The sequence below is a fragment of the Theobroma cacao genome, chromosome 9 (genome assembly GCF_053813885.1).
Source record: "Theobroma cacao isolate CCN51 chromosome 9, ASM5381388v1, whole genome shotgun sequence".
Taxonomy (NCBI): Eukaryota; Viridiplantae; Streptophyta; class Magnoliopsida; order Malvales; family Malvaceae; genus Theobroma; species Theobroma cacao.
The window spans coordinates 11,975,876-11,989,193 of record NC_142647.1 but is presented as its reverse complement, the minus strand read 5'-3'; the positions used below and the strand labels follow the sequence as shown (position 1 = coordinate 11,989,193).

The 13,318-nt window shown below is 33.3% G+C and overlaps 1 protein-coding gene across 1 annotated transcript; it reads right to left on the bottom strand.

Annotated features, from left to right (window-relative positions):
• Positions 1-215: 215 nt before the first annotated feature.
• Positions 216-3,307, bottom strand: LOC18589209 (flavonoid 3-O-glucosyltransferase-like). The gene is made up of 2 exons (XM_018126602.2): positions 2,616-3,307; positions 216-1,234 (listed from the first exon to the last, which is right to left on the bottom strand). The coding sequence occupies exons 1-2, from the start codon at positions 3,100-3,102 to the stop codon at positions 345-347; spliced, it is 1,377 nt and encodes a 458-aa protein (XP_017982091.2). The 5' UTR covers positions 3,103-3,307; the 3' UTR covers positions 216-344.
• Between the last annotated feature and the right edge of the window lie 10,011 nt (positions 3,308-13,318).

Below are 13,318 nucleotides of genomic sequence, written 5' to 3'. Positions count from 1 at the left end.
TTTTTTCAATATTTTGGCACTGTCAGTTTTTTCTCTCAAAAATTTAGAATTAAGACAAGTTGCTTGAACCACAAATCTCATGCTTCAACCTACTTGCCCATGTCTGCTATTTTTTCAAAATTTTCTCACGTCTTAACAAATAGTATTTAGACCCAAACGTATGTTTCATTTTATACATATATAATAAAACGAAAAAATCAAGAAAACATAAGAAAGAAAATAAAATTGATAAGATATATATCAAACTCCACCTCAAAGAAATAAATAATCACAAATAGAACCCAACAGCATCATGTTCATGTTTGACGAGTGACAGACTCTAGAGATTATTCTTATTCTAGCACTTAATTAATTGAGTGCTGCCATTCGGCGCGAGAAGTCGTAGTGACAATTTTTACCAGTGTTTTGAAATTTTCAATAGAGCTACCATTCGGCTGAACTGCCTTGAAAGCAAGCTCTTTCTGGACTCCAATTTTCTCTCTCATTCTCTTCCCTTCTTCTGTCGACAATATGAACTTGAGTGCTTTAATACTTCCGTCTTTTGTGAAAGTTCCACCCTCTAACCCCAAACCAAATCCCCATACAGCTTCAACAGTCCGAGTATTCAGTCTTTGATCTCCAAAAAATGGTCTGAAAATCATAGGCACACCTCCAATGATACTTTCCAATACTGAATTCCATCCTCCGTGAGTTACAAAAACCCCAACTGACGGATGTTGTAGAAGTTTCAGCTGGGGAGCCCATGGAACTATCTTCCCTTTCGAGCTCGTTCTTTCCAGGAATCCTCGTGGCAATTGCTGCTCAGGATTTCCCCTGAAAGACCAAAGGTATGGCAAATCACTTTCCTCCAAGGCTTCAGATAACACTGCTAGCTCGTGGGGTGGTGGGCTTATGACGCTTCCAAAGCTGATGTATACAACTGATGCTGGCTCATGCTTGTTCAACCAATCCAAGCAGCCATGTGTGTCATCCATCGGGGGAACTGATACCAGATTGAAGGGACCAACGTTGAGAAACTTTTTGAAACTTGATTTGAGCATGTTCACGACTGTATTGTCCAAGTCTTCGTATGAATTTGCGGTAATTGCAGTAGCGCGTGACAGCGCCAGTCCCATTTTGTGCAACAATGCTGGAATTGGAGCATCGAAGCTTCCGGAGATTATTCCATCGGGTAAGTCAGCAGCACGTAAAGCAGAAAAATCTTGAAGAAAATCAAGTGCTTTGTCTTCAGGAGCTGCGATGATAACAACGTACATTGAAAATAAAGTACATCATGATAAAATTAAGTTAAAAGGAAAACTAGATTTTATCTTACGATAAAATTCTTCAAAATCTCAGGGAAAATACGTAGAGGACTACATGGATATCAAAGGAAAAAAATCTCAAGAATAAGCTTTGGTAAATTCACCATGCCCATTAATTCTTTACTCAAATTTCTCATCCACCGATTCTTGTGTTTAAAACTATTTAAATTGATTTTAGCTTGTATATTTCTTCTAGATAAGGGTTAATGTGCATAAGTATTTAACCATCAATCTAACTTGCCAAAGCATATTAAATGTGATTATAAAAATTGAATCACTTCGTGATAGCTTAAAACCTTTTACAGCAAGTGATGGTTCAACTATTTGTAGTTGAACTTGTGACACACAAACCACTATTTTATTAGGCCCCTCTACCAATAAACTAAAAGCACGCCGCATCCCAAAGGCATATTCCACGAAACTTAATTTACTTTTCAATTCTACATTAACTCCACCTAGAGGCTATCGAAATCAGAATAAATTGTATCATTAACTCATAATTTTAGTAATGTTTTATTTTCACTCGCAATCCAAAAAAAAAAAACTCGATTTTTATATTTGTAAAATTTTGAATTTATTTAAAACCGTCCATCCAAAAAATAGAGCATTAGAACGTGGATGAAATTTGACATGTGGTGCTTTGATAATCAGATATTTGACAAATTCCATTCATATTTTAGTAACGTTTTAAAAAATGGAGAGAATTAAAACAAATTTAAGAAATTACAAGTAAAAAGAAATCAAAATGTTATAAGTTACAGATAGAAATAAAACATTTAAAAAAAGTCATAGACTAATTGTGCAAAATTTATGCACTCGTTGAAATTAACTGGAATTTGAGGTTGTATGAAGCAAATTTCTATAAAAATGCTAATGAAGAAGATACTATATTTAATCTTCGACACTATATTTGGTAGACACATAAAATAACTGTCCTTAATATTTTATTTATAACAAGCTATATCATTGTGTCTCTTAGAGCATAATTATATGGGACAATAAATGTAGGACAAATTAGTCGGTGCTTATTTACAACTTCTCTTTCATGGGTAAAGTGGGAAAATAAAGTCAAAGAGATCCGAAAGAAAAGCTAGCTAATTGTCAAGTAGCCTATAAAACAGTCCTTGTGATCCTAGAGAAGAGGAAGTAATTTTTTGTTAACCACATGAATTTGAACAACTTAAATTGGAGAGGTGCAAAAATGTAAAAGTGAACAAATTAAGCATGGTAGGTATAGCTTGATTCAGTTTAAATAAATCACTTTAACCATACTCTTAAGCATACACTAAAAGAGAAATTAAATATCCTTACCGTTGATCCCTACATGCTGGCGAATAATATCGGTCTGGACATGAACCAAGAGTGCCCGAGGGCCAGCTGTCCAAAGCGCCACCCAAGGGACATTCAATTCATCTGCAATATCACCCCCAAACCAATAAAATGCATCTGTTATCAGACAATCAATACGCTTCCCTGTTTCAGCCACAAGTGCATCTATCGCCTTCCTAAAGTTCCCCGGTAACGCCTTTATGAAATATTCCACGGGCTCATGAGGATTGCCCTTAAAGCTATAGCCCTCCGGCAATCCATCCCAGACGTTAAAGGGCCTAACATTGTCAAGTTTCCCATCTTTCGGAAACGTTGAGCTGTTCGCTTTTTCCGTGCTAAGGAAGGAAAACATGGTCCCCGGGACAGCTGCCGATAGCTGACGGATAATGCTGAGAAGAGGGGCTGCATGGGTGCCGAAGGGGAAAGCCAGTACCGCTATGTGTTTGGAAGCATTCTTGTAGTTTTCCATTGTTTTCTTTTTCCTTTAATCTGCAAAATGTATAGGCTTTTTGTTGTCCAAGCTTGTGAACATGAAAAGGAATACTTATAGATCAAAAGGGACTGAGTTAGGTAGCAAGCATTAAGATGGTGAGGTTGGGGACTTGAATTCGATCATGAAAAAGAACATGAGGTGGGGAAAATTTTTTGAGGGGATTGAGGAGGAAAAGTAGTAGTAGTAGTAGATGCTGATCTTATTTATTTGTTTTAAAAGCATTTGTCCTTTTTTCTTATGGCTAGGAGTTGGCAAGTGTCATTCACTAATCAACGTGTGGACGTGTACAGATTCGCAGGAAAAGACGGCCCTTTGCGGCTATAAATAGATTACAGTCTATCAATCCTACAACTAACTGATGTAACTGCATTTTATTTTTGTAATAAATAAATAGTCTATTTCGCAAATTAATTTACATATTTACTATCTGATTCATTTATATAAATGATAAATTAATATTAACTTATTGAGCTAACATATGTAATTATCATTTCTTTTTTATTTTTGTTTAAAATATAGTCATTACTTTTTTACTTTTACTTCCGAAAACTAAATAATCAACCAAAACAACAATCAAATGAAAAGATAGTAAAACATATGCTTTTCCCCCACCACTTTTAAAGTTTAAACCAATCACTATATATTTATCATTTTGTCGATTATCTAATTAATGTATAATTTAATTGTAATCACACACTTTTTTAACACATGAAAACGATAACATTAAACAATAACATCAAACCTAATTACTAACTATAACAAGATAATAGTACTCTTGAATTTTTTTTTTTAATTTTTGTCCTTTAAAAATTTTACCACCCCAATTTAATGAGAGAAAATAAACTGTGTCTCCGACCACCACAAAATAAATAAAGCAATTAAAAGGAGGCCCGTGTATTAAAGAGGAGCACGTACATAGTTATACAGAAAGTGAAAAGGAAAAGTTGAGTATTCCTTTGCTTTATAAAGAGCACATGAAGGAAAAGTCCAGTACTGAATGAAGGGTGGCGGTGATAAAGAGACCGGTAGACAACAGAGATGGGAGAAGTCAGAATCGATTAGGTTGGGGAGCCAAGGCAAAATGGCTATTAATATTATTATTATGTATGAAAGTAGTATCATAAAAGAAATTAATCAAATGTTAACAAATTAATATTGGGGGCAATATAAAATAACTTTATGATGCTCAATTTGGTCTAAATTTAGAAACATAGTCCCCTTTTCTCCTAACGTCGATCCGCATCTGTGGGAAGAGAAGAACGCAAATATATAAATATAGCAGTTACATCAGGCAGTTATGAAAAGGCAAACAAGAGGAAATCTCTCTTCAAAGAATCCCTAGTCATGCTAGACGCCTTATTCTTTCTATCCTATTCAATAGAACAAAACAAAATTGATGCAAGCAACAAGCAACTACAAACTCACAAAAAAATATAACAAAAAAAAATTCATTAAACTACAAATTTTCTATCATAAACGTACTTGTAAGTGCAATTGATAAACTTTTCATTTATTTTAAAAAATATTCATATTTTATTTTATAAATTAAAATAAATACTTATATATATATATGCATATTATATTTGTAATATAACATAAAATAAATTAGGATTTAAAATCATTCACAACAGTTATATATAAGTAACTAACATTAATTACATATTTTTATTTTTTTTCTTACTCATATTAGTGATATTATTGTTGATATATTCTTTTTAATTTGTTCATTATTCTATTACTAACGAAATTTTTCTTTAATCAATTACTGATTTTATTTTTTATGATTTATTATCTCCGAAAAATAATCAAAGCTTTTTTCAACTAACTTACCAATTACCGAAATCTTTCGTTTACTCTATTTCTAACAACAATAATTTAATTTTAAAATTTTTTAATAAAACAAAAAAAACGAAAGAGTTGAATAAATACAACAAATTAAAAAAATAAAAAAGCATCAAAACATTTTTTTTACCTAATCTACTAATTAACTATTTTCTCTTTTTCTTTCTTCTTCGCTTTGTTTCTTTTTCTCTCCCTCTCTCTCTGGCCTCTCATCTCTCACAACCCAAATGGTCCGTCAACCAAAACCAATCCACCATTGCAAGGTACAAATGACCTAAGGTCCCGTTCGGTATCAGGAAGTTAAGCACTTTGCAGAGAATTTAATTGGATGTAATGATCATACCACTTTTGGTATGGTACTTTGATGGGAAGATTGCTTTCCCAACATAAAGATATTGGTGACCTTCCCATTCAGAGGTGGAGGGAGGGGGAGCTAGCAGGGACCCGCCCCTACAAAGTTTCAAAAGTTTATAACTTTTTCTTGGCTTTGTTTTAAATATTTATAAATTTATTCTTCATTTTTTAAAAATTTTATAATTTCATCTTTTTAAATATTAAATTTTTTATTTTTATTCTCTCAAATTTGAAATTCTGATTTCATCACTATTTTCATAAAAGAGGGAAAGTCTAGAAAATAAGTTGGGTAAATACACCCCTCCCAAGCTGAAAATCCCTTTTTCACTAACAACCTAGAAGGAAAGGTATTTGTATTATGAAGCTTAAATCTTTACAATGTTATACATATCTATTTATACAAATTTGTGATTATCAATTTCTATATAACGGTTGCAGAGAATTATGGTGAGGCAGATTTCATGAAGGCAAATTCATGTTTGACAGATTTTGGCAGATTTCATGCTTAAAGTCATTAATTTTGTGATTTGCATTGATGCTAGAAAATATGGTGAGTTAATGTTGTGCTGTTACTTCTTGTCTTTCCTTTTGTTGTCTTTTATATGCCCCCGCAACATGGTGGAGCCATTGGTGACACCAATCTTGGACCGTAAGTGGAAAAACCTTTGCTTAACCAGAGGCTTGGTGAGTCCATCTGCAAAATGATCATTTGTTGGAATGTAAAAGACCTTAAGTTGTCTATTTTGAACATGTTGGCATACAAAGTGGCAGTTAAGAGCTAGATGCTTCATTCTGTTGGTCCCAAGTAAATGTGCTAGAGGGGGGTGAATAGCACAATTTGGCTCTTTCTAAAATTGGCTCTAAGTGGGAACAAATGAAAAGATAAAAGAAGGAAAGAAAATGAAATAAAAACAGAATAGACAACACACCAGAATTTAGAGTGGTTCAGTCTTAGACCTACATCCACTACCTTGATTGTTCAATCAAGGATTTTTCAAACAAATCCACTATGAATGGTGAAATTCACAAGCTTTCACCAAGCTTTCACCAAGTTTTTATCATGACTTTTACCAGGCTCAGCCAAAACCTTTCACAATAGTTTTTACTGAGATCAACTAAAACCCAACACTTAACTTTTCAAGGCTAAGTTAGAACATATACTCAATCAAACAATTCTAGCTTGAATCAATCCCTTAGAGTGACTTGCTCACTCTAAGAATACAAGGAGAGAAGTGATAAAAGTGTACCTATAATCACAAGGTTGATCTAAGTGGTATAAAGTGAAGTGCAGATCACAATTACAAAGATAGGAGTTGAGTGCAGTAAATGAGTAGAGAGTATTTGCTAGTTTTTGAGCTTTTGTTGGATTTGGAAGCCTTAATTGCATTTTCAGCCGTTGAAAGCCTCTTAATTACTTGAAAAATCAGCTCTGATAGGTGTTAGGTAGTTTTTGACCATTGAAAACAATTTTATTACAGTTCTGGTCGTTAAATTGTCTTCTAGTGCATAATTCAAATTTTCTGGCAGAATGCTCTTAGTCGACTAACATATGTCTTAGTCGACTAAGTTGTCTCTGTTTTCTGTTTCCAGTTTCTGACAGTGAGCACTTAGTCGACTAACTTACTTCTTGGTCGATTAAGTTGGTTCTGTCTTGAAGTCCAGATTTCTGACAGTAGACTCTTAGTCGACTAACCCATTTCTTGGTCGACTAAGTCTTTTCTGTTTGTCAATACTCTTGAGCTTGCCAATTTCTGATTTGAATCTTAATTGACTAACCCTTCCTTATCCAACTAAGGAGCTTCTGTTTTGTTAATTAGTTATGGCTTCTGATTCATACACCTTTTTGATATGTCCTATGGAATTATTTATTTAACATTGGCATACAATTCTTGTTCTGCACACTCAAGTAGAAATATTAGACACAAATGAATGAGAATGTTTTATTATCATAAAAAACTAATGGAGCCAATAATCTCTCTCTTTTTGATGATGACAAAACATTCATTGATTAATAGCAGAGTGTCCATTTAATTTTTTTAGTTCTGCACAGAAAATGAGGATTTCTCCCCCTAAGTGAGTGCTCCCCCTTAGTGTGTGCTTATTTTACTTATTTATTTTAGCAAATTTTTATTCATGTCATACAGACAATGACATTCTACATTCAGAATATATTTATGCAGACAGTAGGTAACTATTGACAGATTTTCATCAATATTTCGAAAGTGTCAATCAATAGTGTATTGTTATCAGATTTTATTTATGTCATTAATTATTCAATAGATATAATATAATTAGCATTCATATACATCCTCAGCCATTTTCCATTCACATTATCATATTAGAGATCAATCATCAGCATGACAGCCCAATATCAGCACCAAAGCAGAATCAAAAACTCAATGGCAGAAACTTTAATAACAAATTTAAATATTCAGCCATCAACTTGTCAACATCCAAAAACATAACCAGCAATGTTTATCAACATTCAAAAACATCTATTAGTAAAGTCAAATTTAATTGTTCAACTGTTAAGGCAAAAACAACAAGAAAATAAAAATAGTAGTCAATATTCCTAAATTACCCTTAATTACCCCTAGTTATTCTTTAGACTCTGTACCCTAATAGTACCTTAATTCTCCCTTTTTTTGTCATCATCAAATCTTAAGGATAATTAAGCATCTTCTAAAGAGGATGAGGGAGAGGATTCATCAGTAAAATATCGCACATGAAGGGGTTTAAGAGGTGGTTTTAGAGGTGATTTCTATGGTGAGGGTTCAGGGGATGATTTATCAAAAATTTTAAGAGGATCCTGAGGAGAAGAAATGACTGATGGTCTAACTTTTTCAGCTATTCTGGAGGATTTTCTTCTTTTGAGGAATTTGGTCTTGGTGGCCATTGTTTTCTTTCCTTTGCTAAGTGGTTTTGATTTGGCTTGTGGAGTTGCAGCAGCTTTTTCTTTTCCTTTACCCTATTGCTCTTCTGTTGTGGAAGCTAGTTCAGTGGATGCAGACTTCTATGCTTGTGCTTTAACTGCTTCCTTTTCTACCTGCTCTTCCTTGACCATCTGATGGAAAATGTCCATGATTGATACTTCCTCAGAATGAAGAGGAGAAGGCTGCTCTTTCTGAGGTTTTGGAAGAGACGGAGGATTTTAATCTAGTGAGCCAAGCACCTCAGTTCCTTATTTTGATTCAGATTCCTTTTGTGGTTTAGGTGAAGGGGTTTTCCTTGATTGATCTACTTTAGGTTCATGACCTTGGCTTGGAAAGCAGAACCTTCAGCACCTTATCCTTTTGCAAGACTTGGAGTTGTAGAGGTATCAACAGCTGCAGGTTCATAAGGCATTTTTCTTTTTTTCCTTCAATACCTTTTCCAGTTCTGCCAATTTCTTTTCAATTTTTTGCATTCTTACTACTTGGTCAATCAGTTTTCCATCAATCCTCATAAGTAGGTTGAAAAGTATTTCATTAAAGAACTGTGAGGGAGCTATTTCTGGTTGAGCAGGGAGAGAAGACTCTTTTCCAGAAGTGGCCTTGGGGGTTTTAACATATTCTCTTTATCAAGCTTATACCCCATTTTAAGCAGACTCCCAAGGTAAATAGCTTGGTCCTTGCTTTTTACTAAATCTATTTGATACCTTGAGCTCCATATTCCCTTTTTCTGAACCAGGGAAGTAATGACATTTCCATAAGGCAAATTTATTTTGTCTCCTCGATAGGCTCATCTCATTTTATTTTTCAGCTTGGCGGTATTATCTGCCCATTTTCTTCACCCAGTATACTATTCCTGTTTTATGTGTAAAAATTAAAAAATTTTCTACAACTCCTGCATATTAATCATCCCTAAATTTCTTCTAATCTCACAAAATCTATCCTCATTTAAGCGTTTGGTGAAGATGTCTGCTAATTGATGCAAAGTATTTACAAACTCAATTTTAATGTAACCTTTCACTATATGATCTCTAACAAAGTGATGTCTAATCTCAATATGCTTAGTCCTAGAATGTTGTACAGGTTTTTTTGAAATGTTGATTGCATTTGTATTGTCATAATATATTGGTACGTTATGCATTGATATTCCATAGTCTTTTGGTTATTGTTTAATCCATAAGATTTGAGTACAACAGTTACCTAGAGATACATATTCAACTTTAGTTGTAGAGAGAGCAACTGAATTCTACTTTTTGCTTGACCATGACACAAGCATACTACCTAGAAACTAGCAGGTTCTGCTAGTGCTCTTTCTATTTATTTTGCTGCCAGCAAAATTTGCATCTGAATATCCAACTAAACTAAAGGATGATTCCCTAGGATACCATATGCCTAAAGTTTGTGTGTCAATGAGGTATCTAAAAATTCTTTTAATAGTAGTCAGGTGTGATTCCTTGGGTTGAGATTGAAAACGAGCACACAGACATACACTGAATTGGATATCAAGCCTGCTGGCTGTTAAATAGAGTAGTGATCCGATCATACCTCTATAGAGTTTTTGATCAACATCCTTTTCTTTTTCATCTACATCAAGTCTGATGGATGGACTCATTGGTGTGCAAATTGATTTCAGCTTTAGCATATCAAATTTTTTGAGCATGTCTTGAATATATCTTTCTTGGTTGATGAAGATTCCTTTCTCACTTTGTTTGATTTGAAGCCCCAGAAAGAATTTCAACTCTCTTATCATGCTCATCTCAAATTCACCCTTCATTTCTTCAGCAAATTTCTTGCATAAAGCCTCATTAGTTGCACCAAAAACAATATCATGCACATAGATTTGAACAACAATTAAATCATTTAAGCATCTTTTAACAAACAATGTTGTATCAATATTTCCTCTAACATAACCTTTCTTAACCAAAACTGCTGAAAGCCTCTCATACTAAGATCTAGGAGCTTGTTTCAATCCATACAAGGCTTTATGTAGTTTGAAAACATGATCTGGTTTTTCAAAGTTTTCAAATCCAGGAGGTTGTTTACCATATACTTCCCCTTGAATGAAACCATTTAAAAATGCACTTTTTACATCCATTTGGAATAATTTAAAATTCATAAAGTATGCAAAAGCAAGTAACAATCTTATGGCTTCTATCCTAGCAACCGCTACAATGGTTTCATCATAGTCAATTCCTTCCTCTTGGTTGTATCCTTGTGCTACCAACCTAGCTTTATTTCTAACTATATTTCCTTGCTCATCTACCTTATTCCTAAACACCCATTTTGTGTCGACAATAATGTGGTTTAAAGACCTAGAAACTAATGTCCACACATGGTTTCTTTTGAACTGATCAAGTTCCTCTTGCATGGTGATAACTCTATGATATAGAGTTATTTGAGCTTAATTTTGATAATAATTTGGCTAGGTTTTTGTAGTAATGCATAGAAAAGTGTAGGTTTTATTTAATTATTTTAAATTAGTTATTTTAAGTGAGTCAATATAATCTTGGTTAAGTTTATGTTTAATTTAGTGTTAATGTGGTTAAGATAGGTTGTTATTGATTTATTTGTGCTTTTGTAGGTGTTTGAAAAAAGAATTTTAATGGAAGAATGAGAGCAATTTCGAGGTGCAGACTTCCAATGCATATATTTTGGTATTTTAACCATAAAGGTTTCTACAAAGCTTCAAATGAAGCGATTCTTGAGCCATTGGAAAGATAAGAAAAAGATATACAACTTTTATGTTTACCACTTCATCCAGTTTGGCCTGTAGAATGGTAAAAAATCTTGTCAAATTTGACACACTGTAGTAGTCCTAGAGCAATTGCGATTTCTGTTAATTAATTTGGCAAAGCTGCGACTTACATAGTTTGATAAGGAAATCCCAGCTGAAATTGACTTCTTTCTTCACCCAACTTGGTCTAACTTCAAAGCCTATAAAAACAACCTTTCGGATAACTTAAAAGGGAAAAAAAGAAGAAAACACCAGATTGACATTGGAGAGTCAAGCCATAAAGTCATTGAAGCTAAGAAGAATTTGCAGAATTCAAGGAGATTTGGAGATCAAGAACACAATTCTTTGAGTTTTTCTATATTTCTTTTATTCTCTTATTTTCTTGGTTTTAATTTTAATGTTTATATTTTATTCGATGATGATGTGTGACTTGATGGGGAGCTTGTTGGCTCCATTAGTTTTTGATGATAATAAAACATTCCCATTTCATTTGTGTCTAACATTTCTATCTAAGTGTGTAGGACAAAAAGTCATATGGAAATAATAAATCAACCTTTCAAATGTATATATCAGGAATCATGAAAATGAAGAAAAATGATTGATCAACTAAGAGGAAAGTCTTTAGTTAAACAATGAAGAATGTTGGTTGACTAAAATTTAAATTGGAGAAATGGTGGACTGAAGAATATTGAAAAACAGAACCAACTTAGTCGACCAAGATAAGGGTTAGTCGACTAAGTACACACTGCCAAAACTACCAGATACAGGGAGCAGAAAATAGAATCGACTTAGTCGACTAAGAGCATTCTGCTTGCAAGTTTGAAATCTACACTAAAAGACAGAGTAACGGTTAGAACCGACTCCCAACTGTCTCCAGTGGCTAGAAAACTATCAAATTCTCATCAGAGATGTTTCTCCAAGTATAAAAGGGTCTTTCAACAGTTAGAAACAAGTTTTTTGGAAGTTTTGGAAGGGATTTGAGTAAAAAAGAGTTAAAAAACCAAAAAATCTCTTTTACATCTTGCTGCACTAAAATGCCCATCCTTTGTATTTGTACTTTGCACTCAACCTTGTACCATTTAGATCAACTTGTGATCATAGATACTTTCTTTTACTTCTTTTCTTATATTCTTAGAGTGAGGGAGTCACTCTAAGTGGTTGTTTCAAGCTAGGTTTGCTTGAATGTGTTAAGGTTCTAACTTAACCTTGAAAAGTTAGGTGTTGGGTTATAGTTGAGCCCGGGAAAAACTAGTGTAAAAGGTTTTGGCTAAGCTTGGTAAAAGCCATTGTAAAGCTTGGTGAAAGATTGTGAATTTCACCGGTTCTTAGTGGATTGGTTGGAAAATCCTTGGTTGGATAATCAAGGTAGTGGATGTAGGTCTTGGACCGAACCACTTTAAATTCTGCTATCTTGTTTTCTCTGTTTTTGTTTTATTTTCTTTCTTTCATTTATCTTGCATTTGTCTACACTTAGAGACATTTTTTGAAAGAGCTAAATTGTGCTATTCACCCCCTCTAGCACATATTATTTGGGACCAACATAACTAAATTTCTAATCTAAGATTATGATTGAACTCAATATATAGTCTAAATTATTTATCTCTCTTTTACTTATGTTTGATAGATTTAAATTGTTTATTTTATTCTATTCTTAATGCTTCTAATTGCCTGATCACCGATTAGATTGAATTGAAAATCTAGGTTAAACCTTGATGAAGGAGATTTAGGTAGACTTTGAATAGAGTAGCGAATGATCGAATGCACTTAGTGATTAGGTGGTTTGATTCGCATATAGGGTAGACATACACCTATAAGCCGTACGTAGCCAAAATTAGAGCACAAACTTAATGAATTTTTCTTCAATTTAATTTGCATAGACATATAGTAAATTAATTGGGAGAGATATTTTTATAAGAAACTTGACAAAGACTTGTAAATAATTTAGGACTCTAGGTTAGCAACTTAATCTATCAAACTGAGTTAAAAGAGAGAGACAATAATCAGATAAAGTATTGAGGGATATCATAATCTTAGGTTTGGTAGTCATTCACATTTAATAAAGTAAATTTGCTAATCGATTTTAGATTAAGTTTTACTTTTCGTTATTAGTCTATTAATTTAAATTTTCCTTTTAATTTTAATTGTTTAGATAAAGTTAAGGTGTGTTAATTTTAGTAATTAACTGTAAGGATTAATTTAATTCTCTGTGAGATCGACACTCTACTCATATCTATACTAACTTTGCGATACGTACACTTGTATGAGTAGAAAATTCAACAATAAGTTTTTGGCGTCGTTGCTGGGGAATTGATTTTTAATTCTTTTTTGTTAA